General features: G+C 37.6%; 1 protein-coding gene across 1 annotated transcript in view; it reads left to right on the plus strand.

The window, feature by feature from the left end:
- Positions 1–22973, plus strand: part of ADAMTS19 (ADAM metallopeptidase with thrombospondin type 1 motif 19) — a 253116-nt gene that overhangs the window by 178620 nt on the left and 51523 nt on the right. Inside the window, exons 16-18 of the mRNA XM_077137955.1 lie at positions 1412–1532; positions 11987–12067; positions 21455–21612. Of these exons, the coding sequence (XP_076994070.1) occupies positions 1412–1532; positions 11987–12067; positions 21455–21612 (360 nt within the window). The remainder of the gene's footprint in view (positions 1–1411; positions 1533–11986; positions 12068–21454; positions 21613–22973) is intronic.

A 22973-nucleotide genomic window follows, 5' to 3' on the forward strand; every position in this document is an offset into this window, starting at 1 on the left:
CCTGATTTCTCAGTTACATTATGGCTTATGTGTCTATCCCTAACTTTTACTTTATGTTTAGAGACCTTGTTATTGCCTAGTTAAAAGGGTAAGGAAAACCTAAGAAACTACTAAGTACCGATTTATCCATTCATTTGATTACTATTTATTGCACTCTTACTATATGCCAAGAAACAGAGCTGAGTGCTAGGGACAGAACATTGAAAGTGCTTTCATCATTTTCAAAGTTACTCTAAGCTCTACTTTTAATTTCAGTGCATTTTTATACGAAGGGGAAGTTTTTCTTTTCCTCACTCCAGGACTCGCAGATCTTTTTAAGTGTCCTCTTTACATACCTTTGTTGTATTTTGAGCATTTCCTTTGGTAGTTACTACTTCTTTCATCCAGAGAGGCACTGCATGCTCTCTTTCTTCCAGAACAAGCTTTGACTTGCTGGTCAGAATTCTCTAGTAATGCATTTGCTTTGTCTACTTCTTGACACTGACAGACCCTGTTGACAAAAGGAAAGGATGCTATATTATGCCTTTTCAAAGTTGTTTTTGCTTTCTCAGGAGCTGCGTTTTACATTTTTTGCTCTCCTGCAGCTGCATTTTATAATCCTTTGGCTTCCCCCAACCCACATACTACCACCAATAGCCACAGTAAAAGACACTGCCTTTATTTATTTATTTTTTATTCATCTGATGCCTTAAAAGCTACCCTGAAGTAATTGGTTAGAACTTGTAAATGGACGTATCGTCAGCCTCCCTTCCAAATTTTTCTTGTTTAGGGGTAATTGTATTATCTTATCGTTAAATTCTGATTGCATTGACATGAGAAGTCCTCCCCTTCGAGTATGCACAGCTTTGCAAAATATGATGGGACTTTCTGCACATTAGTAGGAGGCAAACTATTCCCTAGAAAGGATCGGTTGATTTTGTCTTAGAAGATTCGTATTAACGGAATTCTTCTGGAAGCACATACGATTTTCCCTGCTGTTCATGTTTCATCACAGCCACAAGCTGTGAGCAGCTCTTACAATACTTCCTGGTTCTTTACTTCATGTGCTGGATACCAAATAAGAGGGAATGGAAATTGTTTAGTGAACTGCAGTGAAAATGAATGTTTATGTGTGATTTTTCAGGAATTTGCTTTTTAATATCTAGCATTTTGCTTTACAGACACTTCAGAGTATAGTGACGTTTATCCGTTCTAAGTTGAAGAGAACGAATTGGATTAATCAAGTTATAGTTCACAGAAATGTGATTTGTTTTGGGATTCCTGCAAATTGAATTTCTCTCAGTCATATTAATTTTTACAAATTACCTTAGGATGGAATTCAATATCTTGCTTGTATTGATTAGATTTGTCCTAAATTCATAGCAAGAAAGAAAGCCTTGGCTTTTGACGTCCTGTCATTCTTTTGTTACAGAAAGTTGGCTGTGATGGTTTACTAGGATCTCTTGCAAGGGAAGACCATTGTGGTGTATGCAATGGCAATGGAAAATCATGCAAAATCATTAAAGGGGATTTTAATCACACCCGAGGAGCAGGTAATTTTTTTTTTTGTGATTAATAATCCTCCATCTCTGGGAACTAAGGTTACGTTGAACCTGATTCATAAAGCACAGTTTTGATTTTACCGAAGATATTTGCAATGGGTACTGAGTGATTTTTCATGATGATATACAATACGTGTGACATGAGCCCAAAGTTGTAACAAGCCCATTTCCCAGGAATGAAAACATGAAGTCATCTGTTGCACATTGAATAAGTTAGAGCAGTAGGGGATAAATCTAATTTGCATTGGTTCATGTTATCAAATTTCTGCAGATCTTATTCCCCAGTGCTAAGCAAGATATTTAGCAGAAAATAATGATTTGTAACAGCCTGAAACAACTGTTGAGAATATTACTCTTCGGTTTTCAGTTGTCCTTTCTTTATTTTTTTCTTAATGTTTTTACTAAATTAGAAGGGAGTAAACTTTGATAAGAATCTCTATGGCAGTATTGCGTAGTGGAAAGGGTAACAGAGAAGAGTGAGACCCGGGAATGCTACTCCTGATGTAGCAGGAAGTAATTCTTATTGTGCTTCCTCATTCATAGATTGGGGCTAATGCTCAGCAGATATGAGGATGGAATTATCTATGTAGCATGATTTTGAAAATGACTCACAGCAAAAAGTGGTATTATCTACCCTGACGTATATTGACCCAAAATATGCTTTATATACAGAAAATGCTGTATGTTTGGTCCTCCAGCAAAGACTTCTGTGTCCACATTAGTCTCTTCCCTGGGTGTAGATGTTTATCTGTTTAATTATTTGTGTTTATGTTTCTATCTTCATCAGCATCAGCATAGTACTATTATATACATAAATTATATGTTTATATGAACTTACTCCTACTTATGCTTCTTTCTTATTCAAAAGGAATACCAAAATCCGAAGTCCAAACTAAATTCATTTCAATGGAAGGAACAAGTCATTTATGTTTGAAAGATCAGAAACCCATGTTCATGCTCTATAAGAGTCCTTCAGAAAAGAAAAATTAGGCACTGCCTTCTCAAGTTTGAATATAACCTGTGGTGAGGCCCCAGTAGAATAAAAGATAAGTGAGCGTAAAGATCTTGGAGCCTAAAAATAACCACATCCCAGAGTAAATTGCAGATCAAGATCTCAAACTCTCCAAAGTTGTGAAAATAGGTGACAAGTCCCACAAGTCAAAATCTGCCAGCACTCATTTCGAAAAGGCATACTTAGCTATAACAGGCTCCCAGACTTTCAACTGAGGAATGCAATTATAATAAGCTTTCAGTATGATTGTGATGGAAGATGCTTTTATAGTGCAAAAGTTCAAACTGAACGAGAAGAAATTTAAGGATAGAAGAAATTGTATCATACTCTTGAGTAGTTATTTAGCATGCATGGAAATGGCTCACTGAAAACACTGATGCATGTTCAGCGCTGGTATTTTTCACTGTAATCACATTTTCTTTTTATCAGTAACATAGAAAATGGAAATACCATCAATCGGTGAAGCTTTCCATTCTGACTGCATTTAAACCTTGATTTTTACTTCAAACCCTTTCTATTTTTATTGCACTTTAATTTCTACTTTTATTTGTTGACTGTGGATAACTTATTTTAACAGCGTCTGCTCTGTAGAAAATATCTGAAGTGTCTAAGGTACTTCTAACACCAGAGACTAATAATGTAACTTTCATCTTTACATCTCTTCACTAGTTTCACATTACTCACAGGAAAAAGACCAGAATTCTTCATTTGCCCTGCAACGTCCTGTTTGGTGTATCTCTCTAGCTTCATCTCATCCCAAGATTGCCTTCCTTTTCTTAGCTGCGACCATCCAGATTTCTTATAAGTCTTCAAACTGACCGGGCGCCCTCCGAGCACCTTGCATTTGCACATGTAGTGCTGTCAGCTTCCCCTTAGCTCTGCCTGGTTTATTTCTCGACATCACTTAGGTCTCAGCTCAAATGTCCCTCCCTTAGAAAGTGTTCCCCGAGTGACCTCTATGACTGGTTAGTGCTGTGATGGTTACCAGATTTGTGGCCGTATGGTGTCCTCCAGTCACATCTGTACTTTTACATGCATTTTCTGCCTTCCCCAATGGACTTCAAGCTCACTGAGGAAAATTACCATCACTCTTTTGGGTCAACATTATTCTCCCAATGACTAGCACAATGCTTGGTTCATTAACACTTGTTTATTTAGTTCATCATAAAACATTGTATTTTGAAGAACTTTAAAAAATCTGCCTGACTTCCTAATTCTATCATGGACTCCACCTACTTGTAACTTTAGGAATGTTGTAGTCGTTCCTCTTGAGAATATATCATCCCTGACATTTATGGGCTTCCTAGAATCTCTTGAAGGAACTGCCGCCTTCTTAGGTTGAGCCGGCTGTACACACCGCTTTTGCATGAGGAGCACGTGTGCAGGCGTAAATGAACGTTTTTGGTCCTTTTGCTCTATTTAGAGTTTGTTGCTTCGTTTTTGTTGAAGATGGAAGATAAACTTAAGAGATGGTGTGTTTTTAAAATTGTCTTTAGCTCATTTATCATGTTTTTTCATTAAAGTTTGCCTAGATAGGGAAATTTTTTTAAGGTAATGAAAGTAAATTGTGTCTTTGGCCAGTTGTGGAACTGTGGAACTGTCTCTCTATATATGCTATATGTATACAAAAAATAAGCTGGGCATAAAATGTATTATTTCTGGTATAAGAAGATGAGGATACTGACCCTGTGTAAAGAGAACATGCTCCCAGAGTTTCTGTTGTTGCCCGCAGCAGCGGGAGAGGCATCTATTCTAGTTTATGAAATATTAGCTGAGGGTCTTGGCGGGAACCATATGGTGGAATCAGACTGATCCGAAGCCAAAGCTTGGGCCACCTAATTCCTGATAATGCAGTCTTGAAAAAGGTTTTCTGTCTTTTTCCACCTTTATTTTCTCATCAGACAAGAAATCTCATATCTACCTTAGACGTTTTCATTCTGGTTAAATGCAATAATGTAAAGTACCTAGAATATTGACTAGCACATGAAGTTGTTCAAAATATGACATTTATCATTATTACACAAGGATGGTGATAATTGCTATTGGCATTTTAAGATGGCTGATTAAGAATGGGGCTGTGATTCTGTAATGTGACTTTCCTGCATACAAAACAAATTGTCCAACATGAGGGTAAATTTTTTACTGACATCCACTTCTAAGCTAGATGGAAGCCACTCATAGCCACCTCTTAAAAAATGTATATTCTCAAATGTGTCAGATAGCTTATTCACTAAATAAGATCAAATCCACAGCCATCGACTTTCTCTCTTCATTATTTCATTGTTTAATGTTTTCTTCCTTTCTTTCTTTATTAATCTCAGGCTGGCGCATCTGTACTCACAGCCATTCTAGTTTAAAATATAATTGAGAGTTGCTCCAGATGAAATGATAAGTTTAAATATAACTATTACTTCAATGAACAAAATTCCTGTGAATTCTGTTAGATGTTTCTGCATACTACCTCTCTTTTCAGAATCTCCTCTTCTTTTTTAACATCCTGAAAGTTAACTTCTTTGAGCATTTTACTGAAGTAAGTTGCTTGGAGATTTACAATCATCTCCTGATTGTCAAATCCAGTGGACTCTTCTTAGTCAGCCTTCTCTTCTGTGTCTCTATAGCTTCTGACACAGTCAAACAGCGACTGTTCTTGAAACAGTGTGATCCACAAAACCCCAGAAGATCAAAATAGGCCAGACCCCCTCCTCCTCTGGTGATGAGCCCTCCTTTGTCTTCTCTCCTGATTTATTTTCATTTCTCCCTCATTTTTGAAGGACAGTTTTGCTGGATATAGAATTCTTGGTTGGCAGTTTTTCTCTTTTAATAATTTAAATATATTATCCCACTGTCTTCTAGCCCCCATGGTTTCTGCTGAGAAATCTGAGCATAGTCTTATTGGGCTTCCCTTGTATGTTATGGATTGCTTTTCTCTTGCTGCTTTCAAGATTCTCTCCTTCTCTTTGACCTCTGACATTCTGATTATTAAATGTCTTGGAGTATGTCTATTTGGATCTATTCTCTTTGGGGTACGCTGCACGTCTTGGATCTGTAATTTTAAGTCTTTCATAAGAGTTGGAAAATTTTCAGTGATAATTTCCTCCATTAGTTTTTCTCCTCTTTTTCCCTTCTCTTCTCCTTCTGGGACACCCACAACACGTATATTCATGCACTTCATATTGTCTTTCAATTCCCTGAGTCCCTGATCATATTTTTCCATTTTTTTTCCTATAGTTTCTGTTCCTTCTTGGATTTCAGATGTTCCGTCCTCCAGTTTTGAAATCCTATGTTCTCTCTCTCGAATTCTACCATTGTAGGTTTCCATTGTTTTTTTTCATCTCTTCTAATGTGTCTTTCATTCCCATAAGTTCTGTGATTTGTTTTTTCAGACTTTCAGTTTCTTCTTTTTGTTCTTTCCTTGCCTTCTTTATATCCTCCCTCAATTCATTGATTTGGTTTTTGATGAGGTTTTCCATGTCTGTTCGTACATTCTGAATTAATTGTTTCAGCTCCTGTATGTCATTTGAATTGTTGGTTTGTTCCTTTGACTGGGCCATATCTTCAATTTTCCTAGTGTGATTTGTTATTTTTTGCTGGGGTCTAGGCATTTAATTACCTTAATTAGTTTATTCTGAAGATTGCTTTCACTTCTTTTATCTAGGGTTTTCTTGCTGGATGAATTTGTTGTCTATCTGTTCTTTGACATTCCGTTCAGCTTTATCTGGACGTTTAGCTTAAGTTTTGTTTAACAGAGGAGAATTTTTCAGTTCTTGTTTTCTTGTTTCTTGCCCTGCTTATGTGGTGCCTCCCCCCCCCCCCCCCCGCACACACTTAGGAGGGTCTACTTAGATATTATAGACCCCAGCCAGATTTTCCCAGACCAAACTGGCTCCTATCAGGAGGAAAGAGTCATCTGCGTCGGTTTTCCCTGAGGGTGAGACCCAGCAGGTTGAAAGACTTTCCTGTGAAGTCTCTGGACTCTGTTTTTCTTATCCTGCCCAGTGTGTGGCGCTTGTCTGACTGCAGGTCCCACCAGCAAAAGATGATGCGGTGCCTTTAACTTTGGCAGACTCTCCCTGCTGGGAGCGTGGTGGAGACAGAGGAGAGGTTGTAGGCTGGTTTTAATGGCTTCAAATTACCAAGCCCTGGTGTCTGAATTCCTTGATGGAGGGATTCCACCTGAGTTGGGCTTCACCCCTCCCCTGGGGAAGGCACAGGCTCCAGACAAGCCCCCAAAAGAGCTCACTTCTGCCTATGCCTGGGGCAGTTGCAGCCTGAAAAGTCCTGCCACTGTATCCAGAGGCAGTCAAGCCTTTCTAGATACACAGCCACAAAAACCTCTGTTTCCTTCTTTTTTTTCCCCCCCTTTTTCTGTCAGTCCTGCCCCCTTGGCACCGGGGCAAAAATGAGCAACCTCCACTTTGATCAGGTTCACCTAAGCTGGGGGCCTATTTTTAGTAGTCAGAATTTGTTAATTAGTTCCACAATTGGCGTTTGATTGTGCCCAGTCCCTGCTGCTGGTAAAGTCCTTTCCTTTCCCCTCTGGGAAGCGGCCTGTCGGGGAGGGGCGCTGGCTGCCACAGCTTTGGGAACTCACGGTTTGGGGGGGTGCTCACAGCCGGTCCAGCTGGTCCAGACTGGGGTACGCTGTGTGTCTGGTCACTGTCGTGGCTCCGGGAGCTGTTCTGTACTGTTTCTGGTTATTTAGTAGTTGTTCTGGAGGACGAACTAAAATGCACACATTGTTAAGCTGCCATCTTGACCCGGGAACTCTGATTTATTTTCAACCTCTCGGTTACTGACTGTCGTAGCCTTCAAGGGTTAGTCCTTGTCTTCTCTTTCAATTTTCTAAAGTTACTCTCATAATGTAAACTACCAGATCTCTAAGGATGCCTTGAGAAGCCATCAAGAGCCTGGCTGTCGTCTGGAGCTGCAGATAGTCCAGTGCTCTTCCTGGATGCCTTCACTGGTGTGTTACACCATTCCATTCAAGAAAAGTCCAAAACTGAACTCATCAAATTTTCACCACATTGTCAAGTAATCACCCAAACTATTCCTCCCTTGCATTTTCCCATAAATGATACACCTGTTCTCACTTAAGTAATAACAAAGCATTGTTTTCAGTGTTGATTTCCCCACTTTCTTTCAGGCACTGAGATCAGTATATTTGTTTTTTCACTGGTGCCTTCAGGATTTTCTGCTGTAGCCGCTACCACTCCTGGGTTTCCACATCAGCCTCCTAATTGCTGCCATCCTCATCCCCCGTGCAGCCTGCATATTGCTGTTAGGGAAAGCGTCCCCCAGAGAGAATCTAACTACCGAGCTCCTTGCCTTAGAACTGATAAACGCAGTCCACTGGGCGTGCATTTAAACCCTCTTCAATGGAGCCATCTTCTTATATCCTCTCCTTCTGTCAGAACTATTTTATTCATGTGCTACTAAAAAAAAAAAAAATACCACTGCCCCCTTACTGTACTTTACATACAGTGAGCTCATCCTTTTTCTCTGTGTACCCAAATCCTACCCATTTTTCAGATCATTTATTTACTTCTCTCTAAAGCTTCCACTGAATATGGGAATTGCTGTCTCCTCTGAATAGCAGTTACTGCTGATGCTTGTGTTTCTCAAATGTGAAAAATGTATATGACTGTTTAAAAGGGAAAAGCCACACCTCTGGAAGAAAAAACAGCAGTGACCCTATAGGGGCAGGTGTGTGTGTGTGTGTGTGTGTGTGTGTGTGTGTGTGCGCGCGCGCACGTGTGTGTGTGTGTATGATGTGATCAGGCAAGGCTCAGCAGTTTGAAAAGCACTGGTCTATATTCTTTAGTAGGGAATTCACTTTCATTTGGCACATATTATATTGTAATATAACTCTTGCCATTTTAGTTAACTCATATTGATAGTATATTTATACTTGACAATAAACTATATATCCAATTAGATAATAATCTTATCAAAAGCAGAGATCATCCTAACTTATTTCTCCGTACAAATAGGCACTAAGCATTGGTTAACAGTTTCACTGCCGCCTACTTTGGTCATGTAACAAAAGGAGAGTGTTTTTATGGTTGGTGTTACTGAAAGTGATTAAATTGAATAAGCAGTGTTCTTGAGTGGGAATTATGATTCTAAAGGCACATGCCCCTAATTTCCAACCACTGCCACCAGATGGGGTGTGTGCTACCTTTTGGTATATACCAAAAAAGTGTAAACATTTTCAGGAATCTGAACAACTAAGCAACAGGAAACAACCCTGGAAACAGCTATTTGACTTTTCTAAGTAACTTTGAAAATATTAGGCTTTATCAGATATGTGAATCTAAACAGAAATACCAAGAAAAATATTATAAATTATTTAAATAACATTTTTATGAGTTTTACTTTGAGAGTAGGTTTAGGTTTGCAGAGAAAATGCACAGAAACTGTAGAGTTTCCATCCCTGATCCCTACACAGGCACATAGTTTTCCCTTATTATTTACATCCCACATTATTGTGGTACATTTGTTAACAATTGAAGAGCCAGTACTGATACAATTTTAGTAACTAACGTCAATAGTTTACACAGAATTCAGTCTGCCTGTACAGTCTATGGGTTTTGACAAATGCTAATATCATGTATCCAGCAATATGGTATCATACAGAGTCGTTTCATTGTCCTAAAAGTGCCCTGTGCTCCACTGCTCATCCCCCCTCTCCCCACCCTCCCTGAACTCGTTTTACCTTTCTACAATGTCATATAATTGAAATCATACACTATGCATCCTTTTCAGACTGGCTTCTTTCACTTAAAAATTTCAAGTTCACACCTGTTTTTTCATGGCTTGATAGCTCATTTCTTTTTATCACTGAATAATATTCCATCAAATGGATATGCTACAGTTTGTTTATCCATTCCCTTCTGAAAGAGCATCTTGGTTGCTTCCAGTTTGGGGCAATTAGGAATAAACATTCATGCCCAGGTTTTTGAGTGGATATAAGCTTCTGACTCCTTTGGGTATATGCCTTGGCACTCAACAGCTGGATCATGTGGTAAGCCTATTTTAGCTTATTATTGTTATTATGAATTTGGAAGACTATAAAGTTATCTTCCAAAGTGGCTGTGCCATCTTGCATTCCCACCAGAAATGAATGAGAGTTCCTGTTGCTGCACATCTTTGTCAGCATTTGGTGTCATCAGTGTTTTGGGTTTTTGTCTACTCTAATAGGTATGTAGTGGTATCTAGTTTTTATTTACAATTCACTAATGGTATATGAGTTTGAGTATCTTTTCATATGCTTATTTGCCATCTGTATACTTATTGGGTGGGGTGTCTGTTCAGCTCTTTCTCCTATTTTTAAATTGGGTCATTCGTTTTTCATGGATTGTGCTTTTGGGGTTGTACTTAAGTCATTGCCAAACACAGGGACACCCAGATTTTCTCATGTGTTATCTTTTGGAAGCATTACGATTCATTTTGTCGTGTAGGTCTACAATCCATTCTGAATTGATTTGGGGACAGGCATATGGACTGTATCAAGGTGCTTCCTTTTTTTTTTTTTGTTTTTGTATGTGGATGGTCGGTTGTTCCAGCACCATTTATTGAAAAGATTGTCTTTTCTTGATTGAATTATCTTTGTTCCCTTGTCAAATATCAGTTGGCTTCGTTTGTGTGGATCTTTTTCTGGGTTCTCTACTCTGTTCCATTGGTCTATTTTTCTAATCTTTTGCTGATACCACACTTATTAACCACAGCACCTTTATAGCCCGTCGTGAAGTCAGGTAGTGTCACCCTCTGACTGTCTTCTTTGGTCTTACATTGTTATCTATTCTGGGTCTTTTGACTTTCCAGGTAAACTTGAAAAAAAAAAAAATGTTGATAACCTCAAGACAGCTTGCTGGGATTTTGACTGAAATTGCATTTAATCTATATACCAAGTTTGGAAGAGTTGACTTCTGAGTAATATTGAATCTTCCTATCCATGAACCTGGAATATCTCCTCATTTTAGATCTTCTTTGACTTTCATCAGAATTTTATAGATTTCTTCATATAGATCTTATAAATATTTTCTTAGTCTTATACTTTTCTCTTTTTGTGCTAATGCAATTGGTGTTGTGTTTTTAATTTCAAGTGTGAATTGTCACTGCCGGTATATAGCAAAGCAATTGACTATTATATATTAACCCTGTATCCTGTGATCTAGCTGAGGTCACATATTAGTTCCAGCATTTTGGGGGGGGGGGGGTCAATTCAATTCTCTCTATCATCTGCATGCAGAGGCAGTTTTAATTCTTCCCAATATTAATTTTCCTTTTCTTATCAAGTTAGTATTTCCAATAAAATGAGTAGGAGGTAAGAGGAGACATCCTTTTCTTGTTCCTGACCTTGTGGGAAAAACATCTAGTTTCTCATAATTAAATATGTTAACTAGGATTTTTGTATATGTTCTTTAACATGTTGAGAAAATTTCCCTCTGTTCCTAGTTTGCTGACAGGTTTTTGATTTTTTTTTTCTTTTTTAGCATGAATAAATTGGATTTTGTCAGATGCTAAATTTTTTTTACTTAGTGTATGTTGAATTAAATTAATTGACTTTCAGATGTTAAATCCACCTTGCAAATCTGACTTGGTCATGTTGTATGATTCCTTTTCTACATTGTTGGGTTCCATTTGCTAATATTTTGTGATAAGATTTTAAAAGCATAACTGTTTAGCCAGAGGCAGGAACCTGTTCTATCACTACGCTAATTGCAATCTTCTAACTTTTCTGCGTACTCTCTCTTCTTGATTCCGCCTTATCTTATCATGTTATTTCACTTCCAGTTTTACTATCCTAGCTACCCTTTCCTGAAAAAACACCTAATTATGTTTTGCTTCCAGCTGTCTGACACCTTCAAAGGTGACACTGAATTGCTCAGGGTGACCTTACACTTACTTGTCTCCTGCTTATTTTCAAAGCCTTTTGCTAATCTCCTCCAGGGAATGCGTTGTCTTTCTTATCCTATACTGAGCTACTCCAGAGACCGGTCTCAGGCCAGCTGTATTCGCTCAGCCACATTTCCTTCTCCACACTTTCTAACTTAAAGCAGCTCTGATGCAGAAACTTTTGGTTATTTCCTCTGGTCTAAGACCACTGTGTTTATAACTGGGCTGCCCCCGTGTGCTTTTTCTCTGCTTTCAATTCTGAAATACTAGTCAGCTATTTGACATAAAATATCATTTCCTGTCTGCCCTGAATAGTACTGTAGAGACTCAGCATCTTTTCCAAGAAATTTCAATCAGGACAGCTTTCATATGTAAGATGTATTTTTTTCCCCACAGGTAGTAAAAAAAATCTAGCAAACATCAACACTAAGAGAAACAGTTTTAAGAAAAAACAAAAGGAAGGTTAATCAAGAAAAAGCCTCTTATCCTCTTATCAGAACTCAAGATTCATTTCATTTTTTCTTGATTCTTGCAGGTTATGTAGAAGTGCTGGTGATTCCTGCAGGAGCAACACGAATCAAAGTTGTGGAGGAAAAACCAGCACATAGCTATCTAGGTAACCTGCGCTGCAAACTCACAGCTAACCGAGCCCTAAGCCCGCTGCCCGCCTTGGCAGCTTTATCACGATAAGGAAGCTGATCTGTTTCTAGTTACATGTTTGAATTGCCCAGGAAGCCTTTCCTGTCATATCAAGTAGGAATTCCTTTTCTTCTCTCCCAGGGACTTCCCAGGAACAAAAACAATCTGGTCTTCTATATTAGTTTTTTTGAGGAGTACAAATTGCTTCCACAAGTTCTTCTGCTGTTTAAAAAAAAATTAAACCTCATTGATGGTTTTTAAACTTTGTATGTATTGCTTATGAAAACTATCTTTTAGCATTTTGGTTGGGTTGACTAATGACTTCTAAATGTATGAAAAAACCCACTAAGGTGTCAAAGTACACATTGCTTATGTATTAAAACTGCAATCCAATTAAATTACATGAAATGACTTTTTACAGTCACCGTATCCGTAGATAGAAGGATCTAATATGATTAAGCCAGGCAGAAGACTAAATAGTCTCCCAGAATTTAAACATGATGTTTATATTCTCTTTACAGAAAGCCTTTTTGTTTTTTTTCTTGCAAAATGTCCTCATTGTTCCTTGTCAAATGAGTAATAATGTCCAAATAAGGAAAACATTCACATATGCAGAATAAGTCAATCTTACTTGATTGTTTCTACTTTACAACAGTGAGAATGGTCTATGCTAAGATTGCCGTATTTTCTTCATTAAGATTTGCTTTCTGGGAGCAGGAGAATTTGAGGAAAGAAGGCAGTAGTAGAAACCCTTTGTCATGTGAGACACTTTTTATCTAGTTTTACCTAATTTGGCTTTTAAATGCATTTTATGTGCAAGTGAAACAACCCAGATTTCCAAATTCAGATTAGATCTCTACTAGTTTTTGAAGATTCTGGGGAAAATAGGGATGATTTCAGTACATTCATTCAATAGCAGACAAATGGTTGTAACACTTGGATATACATTTTCTTTTTTCCAAGCTGAAAGGGATATGGATGTCTCCAATGGGATTTTATCAAATTCTACAAGGTTCTAGATTGTCCCTCTGCCTTTTCAGTAGCCTAATAAATGTGACTAAATAAACCAGGCAATTTTACGAGTGGAAAATCCACATACCATCTCCAGTTCCACACTCTCCTGTTCCTTCAACCAACCCAATCTTGTTTTCTATCTCCCTCTTCTAGAGTGACTGCCTTTTTTTTAAGGTTGGTTAATGCTCTCCATATTGAAAAATCTAATGGTCGTTTGTTACTTGGCCTGTAAAGAGGTTTCAAAACCTATGACCACTTCTTACATCATTGAACACTTTGTTTTTTTGGCTTCTGTGAGTCTGGACTCCCCTGTCTCACTGGGTGCCCTGACTGGTCCCTTCTGTTGGATCCCTAATATCTTCATGGTCTCCAGATGTTCCCATACATAGGGCTCAGGCCTTCTCTTCTTTCTTCTCTCCCCAATAACTCCATGACTTTACATGTTAATTGGATGTGAATTATCAAATGCCTCATTGGTACCTCAGAAATAATAAATCCAAATCAAGACTTGTATTTCCAGCCCATGCTGAAACCTGTTTAGTCCTCCTGACTACAGTAAATGTCCCTCTGTTTGTGTCCTATAGCTTCTGTAACAAACTCGGTGGCTTAAAACAATAGAAGGTTTATTATTTCATGGCTCAGAAGTCCAGAGTTAGTTGCAGTCTGCTGAAATCAAGGTATCTGCAGAACCATGTTGCCTCTGGAGGCTCTGGCACAGAAGCTGCCCCTTGTTCCTTCCAGCGTCTTGTGGCTGCTTGCATTCCTTTACTTGTGGCCACATCACTCCAATCTCTGGCTCTGTGATCACATTGCCTTCTCCTCTGTGTCTGTTTAGATCTCCCTGGCTTCCTTCTTATAAGGATACATGTGATTGCATTTAGGGGCCATGCTGATAATCAGGACAATCTCCCCATCTCAAAGTCCCTAATGTAAATATATCTGCAAGATCCTAATTGTCATATAAGGTGATATTCACAGTTTCTAGAGATGGAGAAATGGGTACCTGTGGGACACCATTATCCAGCCTCCCGCAGTCGTTAACGTCTATCCAGCCGTTTTCTCAGTGCTGCTTGATTCATCACCTTCTTCACCATTCTACAACAGCAAGTCCTGTCAGAGGTTCCTGTCCGTCCCTTTCGTCACAATTCCCTGCTTTCTTTCCTTTACATCACTTACCACTGCCTGAGTGTCCGTATTTGTCTGTATGCTTGCCCTTGTCTTCTGTGTCTCCATTGTCAATTCATGAAGGTATGGATCCCATTGTTTTATTCAATGCTATATCTGCACAGGAGAAATAATAAAGACTTGAGTGAATATTAACTGAGTCAATAATTCACACTTAATAGCAATAAGCGTGGATCAGTGCATTACATAGATATAGCCATTGAATAAATCTTTAAACAAACTCTGTGGGGTAGGTACTACCATAATCCCTATTTTAAATATCAGGAAACAGAGAAACAAAGACTTTAAATTACTTATCCAAAGCCACACATCTCAAGCAGTTTGCTCACACCACCCAGTTCTTAGACCCTAGATTACCTTGCCTTTTTTGTTGTGCTCTTTTGTTTTGAATCGTTGCCCTCCATACAGCACTTTTAATATTAAAGTACGTTTATTTAAATGTTAGCAAAATTTTCCTTAAACTTCCCCCAAATTGCCTCTTTTCTTTTCCTTTTTTAACTAATGTGATCAGTTTATTGCACAGAATCAACTCAGTGGGGTACATATTGTCAAATGATTGTTTTCTTCTCCCATCGCTGTCTCCAGTTCTGCCAAATTCCATTTTCCTTCCCTGCCTCAGATCTCTAAATATAAAGCTCCAATGATGTCTTGTTATTGAAAGACCATGCAACGTAAAGCTCGAATTCAAATCTGTCCTAAGTGCCTGCCCTTAATTATTATCAGTTCTCCTTAAACTTGTTTTGTTCTGTTTTGTTTTTCTCCTTAAACTTAGCTTTGAGTCTAAAGTTACCAGGGCCTTCTACTTTTATAAAGAAACAACATCTGTTCTTCTAAATGTCCTGAATACTACCCTGAAGACTAAATCAGCATTGAAAATACTAATATCTTATTGTGTTTGTTGAAAAACCCACTAAGCTTTGCTTCTTACCCGAGGGAAAAATATACTTATCTTGATGAACTTGTGGAACGGTACAAGAATGGAAGCTAAGGGACCAGCTTGCAGTCCAATCAAGCAATGGAGTTGGCCTTAACAACAGAAGGGACAATAGGAATGGAAAAATCTCACAGGTTTCCAGAGACTTCTAGGAAGTTGAATGGATGGAACTTTCTGAAAAATGGATGTTGGGGGATGAGAGAGGATGAAGATTCAAGGATAACTTCTCATTTCCAATTTAAGCCACTGGCCAAATAGGAATGCCATTTATTGAGATTGGACATATGGGAGAGGGGTACTTTTGGGGAGAAAAGAAATGACACAGTATTAAAGTCCTAGCTTTCAGGCCTAAATGCCTGGCAGAGGATACACATATCATAAATCACATTTCCTAAAGGCTCTTTCAGACATGGAAGGAAGTTGTTGGAAATCTTCATCTGAAAATGGCTTCAGCAGAAAGAAAGGAAAATAGAACCTTGGCAAATTGATCATTCTTTAACAAATTAACTTGTCTACATCAAACTATATATTATTTCATAGGAGACATCCAATCCCCTCCATATACAATTATTCTTTTTTATTACTCTGTCTTTGACGTGTATCCCCATGTGTAGTTATTATCTGCTTTCCTGAAGAATGTGGCTTTATTATTTATTAATAATTTATCAAAAGCCTAAAACAGAGAGTAGTTCAAATAGACCATATGCTCTATCTTGACAAAATCATTGTGACTTGTGATTATGAAAAATGTGTAAACATCCTATGTGTCAGTTTACCTCACTGGCAGTTTTGCATGTAGCCTACTGTGTACAGACCTCTCGTTAAAAACAATGTATGCTGAACAAAATACAAAAAAACAAACAAACAAAAAAAAACACTTAAAATTTACTTCAGCACTTGAAAGAATTTAAGGAACCCTCAAATGGCAAAATGCAGGTGAGAAATGGCAGGAGTCTAGGGCACTGGACTGATTTTCATGCCCCCGGCTCGTGATTTAAGAGCACGGGGACACTGTGCACGGAAAGCAGAGTCTAGGCCTTTACAAAGTGGGTCCTCTGATATAGGACACCCAGCCTGGCATGAAACAGACTCCAGAGAGTCACGTGCTCAGCATGGAGGAGAGAGAGAAATTCATTTGCACTACAAAAGAAAATAGAAAAGTCTTGTCTATTGATTTTGGTACTGGATGGCAGTAGAAAATCAGCTCCCTCTGAGAATCTGTCATCCAGAGCAAACCTTCCTAAGCATTCGTAGCGCCAACTTACCCTCATTTTGAGATCCAGAACCCCCAAGAAAACAAATAATTTACTGGCATTGGCTTAGCCCCTGAAAAATCCTTTTTGAAGAATTATACCTTCAAATCGGGTCTCAAGAAATTCTATGGAGTTCAAGAAGTTATAACTTTTTCTCTATAGGGAAGGTTTAGCAAACCAACTTACTGTCTTTAAATATGTTTATATGTGTATATACACACACACATATATAATCAAGTACTAAAACTGACAGAAAAGCAAAAGAACAGTTGAATAGCCTGATATATATGACCTTATATATTTATATAAAACTTTATATATACATATGTTTATATTTGTATGTATGTATGAGGATTTATATATAAAATATAAGTTATTTGAAGGAACTTATCCATTTCACTTATCTTGCAAATTTATTGATTTACCGTTATCGACAGTATTCTCTAATCATACTTTAATGTCTATAAAATATATAGCAATATTCACTCTCTTGTTTCTGATATTAATTTGTGTCTTTCCTTTTTTCTTATCCAATCATACTCAGGTTTTTATCTGTTCAAATACCAACTTTTGATATCATCAGTTGCATCTATTTTTAAACTAACTGATTTCTACTCGTATCTTTATTGTTTTCTTCCTCCGATTTACTGTGGCTTAAATTGCCCTTTTTATTCCATCTTCTTAGAGCAGAAACTTGGATCAGTGATTTCATTCTTTTCCTTTTTTCCCAGTATGGCAATTTAAAGCTATAAAATTATTTCTAAGCACTGCTTGAGCTGCATCCCATGAATTTTATACGTTATGTTTTTAGTTAAAATGTTTTTGAATTTCCCTTGTGATTTCTATTTTGGCCCATGGGTTCTCTGTAAATGTATGATTTAATTTCAAAATGAATGAGATTTTTGTATTAAACATTTTGTTACTGGTTACTAGTTTAAACCTGTGGTGGTAAGATAACTAGCACGATTTCAGCTGAGACTTATTTTTCTATGGCTTACTCGGGTTAATATTATATTTGTACTTGGAAAGGATTGTATCCTGCAGTTGTCAGCTGTAGTCTTCCATATATATCAGGTTCATTTATTTCTAGACTTCTGTATTCTCACTGATTTTCCTCTTGTTTTACCAGTTATGGAAAAAGAATTAATGCGGTTTCCAACAAAAAATTATGGAGTTTTCTATGTATCGTTTCAATTAGGCAAGCTTTTGCTCCACACATTTTTCTGTTAAATATTTAGGATTGTTAAGTCTCCTTAATAAGTTACTCTTTCTATAATTATGAAATTGTTTCTCTTTATTTCTGAGAATAAAGTCTGTGCAATCTGATATTAATATAACCAATACATCTTTGTTCTGATTCGTGTTGCATGCAACATTGTTTTCCATCCTTTCACTTTTAGCATCGCTACATTTGAAGTGCATTCTGGTCAACTGTACATGGGTGGATCTTCGCCTGTTTCCCAGCCTGACATTCTTTGCCTTTCAACCTGTGCCTTTTGTCTTTTTAAACATACTTTAGTTATGGATATATTGGGGTCTGCGTTTTCTATTTGTTCCATCTTTTTATTCTCTTTTTCCTCTCACTTTGGATTCTTTTGGAATGAGTACTTTTTAGTATTCCATTTTATCTACTCCATTTGCTTATTAGTTAAATCTTGTTTCATATTTTTAGTGATTACTGAGGTCTCAGTATGCAGTTTCAATTTATTACAGCCTCCTTTCATGCTGTATTGTACTTCACATGTGGTGAGAGTTCCACAAAGCAGTTATTTCCCCTTGCCTACTTCCTCTCCTTTGTTCTAAAGTACATTTATTTCTTCAGATGTTTTAAACACAGGTATACATTGTAATCACTTTGCTTAAAATTGTCAATTATATTGTAAGGCATTTTTTAATGAGGAAAAATATTTTATATTTCTTTACGTATTTACCAGTCCTGGCATTCTTCATACATCCTTGTCGACATATGTTTCCATCTGGAATTGTTTTCTGTCTGAAAAGCATCTTTTAACATTTCATGGAGAGCAAGTCTGCTGGTAAAAAATTTCTTAGGTTTTGTCTGTCTGAAAATATATTTATTCTTGTTTCATGTTTGATGGATATATTCACTGGATATAGAATTCTAGATGTTTTCTTTTGTTTCACTTTGTTTTGTTTTTACCATTTTATCATTTCATTGTCTTCCGGCTTGCATTATTCATGATAATGTATACAGAGCATTGTTAAATCTTTTTTCCCCTGTGTATCATGTGTCTTTTCTCTGGCCTCCTCTAAGATTTCGCTTCTCATCGTTCGGTTCCAGCAGTTTGATTACGATGTCACTTAGTATGGTTTTCTTATCACTTACCCTGCTTGGGTTTCAAGTTTCACTTTCGAGATATGTGGTTTAGAGTTTTCATCAAGTTTGGGGGAAAAGGTCAGCATTATATAGTCAAATAATTTTTCTTCTCCCATCCTCCCATCAACCTTCCTGGCTTCCAGTTCCAGTTATTATCCCACTTGTCCCTGCTGCTTTTTATCTTTTTTCCCAGCCTTTCTTCTCTCTGAGTCCCAGCTAGATAGCTTCCATTATCTTGTGTTCGAGTTCATTGATCTTTCATTGCAAGGGTTAATCTGCTCTTAAACCCATCTACGGAATTTGCTGTTTCAAATGTTGTATTCTTTTATTCTGAGAAATTTGATGTGCTTATTTTTCCTAATTTTCGCATCTCTTCAGTATTTCATATTTTTCTTAAGTCCTTCTGCATACTGATCATACCGGTACTAGCTGTTTTAAACTCTTTTTTTTGCTAGTCCCATCATCACTGTCACTTCCGAGTCTGATTTTATTGAATGACTGTCCCCCTCGTTACGGGTCACATTTCTGGACTTCTTAATATTCAATAATTTGGGGTTGGATACAGGATACTGTTACTATGACATTGTTGAGTGGCAGGGCTTTGTTTATCTTTAGTGAGTGTTGCGTGTCATCAGCTTGATCCTCTTGAGACTTTTAAAAGTTTTTCCTTCTAAGTGAGTTGAGAGTAGCTTTCACTCTAGTACCTATTTAGCTTCTCTCTAAGATGTGGCCTTTCCGGGGTCCCCTCTGAAGAATCTGCACATTCAGTAAGCTCTCTCCACTCTGACTGCAGAGAAGTAACATGTCTCCCAAATTATCTGAGCTCCAGGACTTCTACAGTTTAATGTCCCCAGATACTTGTTCTCTACCCAGCCTTAGGGATCTGCACCCTACTTATTTTTAGCTAGTGTTCAGCCACAGGCTTAAAAAGGCTCCTTTGCAGTTTTCTGGATATCTTTCTCGGCAATTTCCTCGTCCTAAGGACTCCACACTACAGATTCCAGCTGCCTAAGCTTCTTTGAGCACACATCTCACTGAGACAACCCATGCTCTGCTTGGTGTGTCTCCTTGGGGTGGGATTTGGAATATCTTTAGGCAGAAAGCCAAGGTAATTGTAGGGGTTCTGTAAGTTCTTCTTCTCAGAGGGACCACAGCTCTCTTGTCGGTTGTGCAATATCTGAGGACAGTCGTTTCATGCCGTGTTCAGTGTTCTGGTTGCTTCTGGTGGGACAGATCATGCAGCTGCAGTTATTCCTTCACGTCATGAGCAGGATTTCTAAAATCATATTTTTTAAAGTTAATGGATATAAAATAAAAACAAAGCCAAGAAATGTCACATACCTGAAGTACTGATTCTTCATACAGGGTTGCTGTTAAACAGAGACATTGGGAGTTTTCATAGGTACATGTGTATGCCATTTTCTGGAGTTTAAACCACTCTAAGAGGTTTGGGTTTTTAAGGATTTTTGTTAGAAGTGTGTTAGAGAATTTTCTAATGTTTTATGTTAGTAATTATTCCTTTATAATCATGCCTTGTATTTGCATCGAAATACAGAGAAAAAAGGGATCACACTAACCACAGGATAAATCTAGTCCATAAACATCTCTCAGATAATTTAAATACATTAAATTCCCTAAATTCAGGGAATTTATCTAATGTATTTAAATTTCCCTGATAAATACAGGGAAATTCTTTAGCTTTTACCCAAAATTGTTATTTTTTTAAATCAATTTAACATTGATTAATGCTTTTGGCATGACTTACCTTAAGTTAAGCATCTTCATGGAATTTTGCCATAAAAGTATCCAATGAATCTTCATGTAACTGTCTTTTTGGAAGGGAATTTGATTATACAGGGCAATCTAAAAGTTTCAATAATAAATAAAATAATTTGTAGGAATAATACAAATGGATCTCTAATTTAAAATGGTGATTATGACATTTCACTTCCGTGTCATGAATTTTAAGTAGTACCAGAGATCAGGTAAAAAAAAAATCAAGGTAAACAAAGTTATTCTGTAAAATCACATATAAATGGTAGCATTTATAGGTGAAAAGTAGCCTTATCGTCCATTGTCCTTTGCAGTGAATATCAAACTGGAGATGTTAAAGGGTCATGAATTCTGTTTTTAAAACCAACCACATCTTTATTTATTTTAAAATGCGTGTAATGCTGTCATTTTGATCACATGGTTAATATGTTGTTTAATGGCCCTTCCTTAAACACATACTTTCCTGGGTGGCAGAGGAGACGCAGTGCCTGTGCAGTATGTAGTGTCCACCCCCATATTATTTATAAGTACATTAGATAGATGAGATAGTCACACCAGCCTTAAAATAATAATGCATTAAGGATTGAGTGATTAAGTTCCAAGTGTCAGAGCAAGCAAAGATAGATGTGGCTATGTATTTGTGGACAGCTTCAGGGAATAAGGAGAGCTCATGCGATTTGATTTGATGTAGAGGCAGAGATCACCGCAGATGTTTTCCTAAGAACACTTGCCTCATGTTTTACATCACCGCGTGTTGGCCCATCAGTTTAGAAATGAATGAAACACTTTTAGCACAATATATGAACTGGATCTTGATCGATGATACTGACTTGCTTACACTCCCAATATGTTTGCACCTTTTTATAGCACTCCGAGATGCTGGCAAGCAGTCTATTAATAGTGACTGGAAGATCGAACACTCTGGAGCATTCAATTTAGCAGGAACGACCGTTCATTACGTGCGACGAGGCCTCTGGGAGAAGATTTCTGCCAAAGGTCCTACTACAGCACCTTTACATGTCCTGGTACGAGGGGGTCAATGATAAAATTACATGATCAACTTCCAATGGCAAATGACATGCCTCCAGTGCCTTCTGTAATCTTTTCCAAGTCTCAATTGTCAGATAGATTTTTTTAAGACCATTTAAGAGGTAATTTTTAGGAGTTAAAAAAAAGTGGATGTTTTAAATCATGATGTCTAAGAACAGTAATTATTAGAAAAGTAATAAGGTGCTTTAGAGAATTCACAGATTCCAAGTACAGAACTACCAGGAAACGGAAGCCCCATTTTTCCTAAAGGCATACATTTACTAGCAGTGGTTGGACGGCTGAAAACAAAATGCTGTAATATGGCAAAACATAGCATTTCATGCATCTGTAATATCAGCATTGAATCTGCATACAATGCCTTTTATGAGATGTTATTTACCGTGGGGAAAATGATTTGCTAAATAGAGCTAAGCATGCTCCCAATTACCGGTTTTTATTTTTCCATTAGATTAATTGATTCCTGTAAGAATTATGACAAGCTGAGTGTTTGGGGTGATAAGCTTCTTTACTTAGGTGGTAAGTGACAGGGTATGAGACAAGACAGCATTTAGAGCTGAGGAAACAGGACCACAGACCCTGTGTCCACACTCGTGGCAGCTTCACGTGCCCTTTTGACCTTGATCACTGCACTCGGTGTGGGTGGCAGAGCAGCTGGAGAACTGACCATGCAGCTGGTCTGTTTTTCATCCTGAGGGCAAAACAAGTCTAAAGTACCAACACTTCAACCGCTCTAAGTCCACACGTAAAAACAACTCTAAAAGACAATCAGCTGTGTATCTGGAATGTGTTATGCCTCATTATTTCATACTCTACACAATCTCCCTTGCATTAGTCTTCAACCGGAGACGTCGGCGTTGTCAGTCTAACCTGAACCAGAGATTTGAATCACACACTGGACAATCAGAGTAGTGCTTCTCCTATTTTAATATGCCTGGAAATCCTGGGGAATCTTGTTAACAAGCACTTTCTGATTCATTTGATCTGCACTAGAGCCCAAGACTTGTGCTTCTAACCGTATCTCAGTAATGGCACTGCCACTGGTCCATGGACAACAGTTTAAAAAGCAAGGTTTGATGTATCTGTAATCATTACATTTCATCAGCAGGCACAAAATGAGTATTGTGTGGGTGTTCTGTTCCAAAACTTAATAATATCCAATAATAATAATAATAATAGACTACTACCATTTGTTGAGCACTGTGCTCCCTATTATCCATTGTGTTTTTCCATTTGATTACTTGATTCCTGAAAGAATTATGATAGTTTTTACTAGATAGTAAATGACAGGATATGAAGCAAAAAACTACCATTTTGAGCATTAAGAGTCAGACACTGT

Source organism: Tamandua tetradactyla, chromosome 20 (genome assembly GCF_023851605.1).
Source record: "Tamandua tetradactyla isolate mTamTet1 chromosome 20, mTamTet1.pri, whole genome shotgun sequence".
NCBI classification, from domain to species: Eukaryota; Metazoa; Chordata; class Mammalia; order Pilosa; family Myrmecophagidae; genus Tamandua; species Tamandua tetradactyla.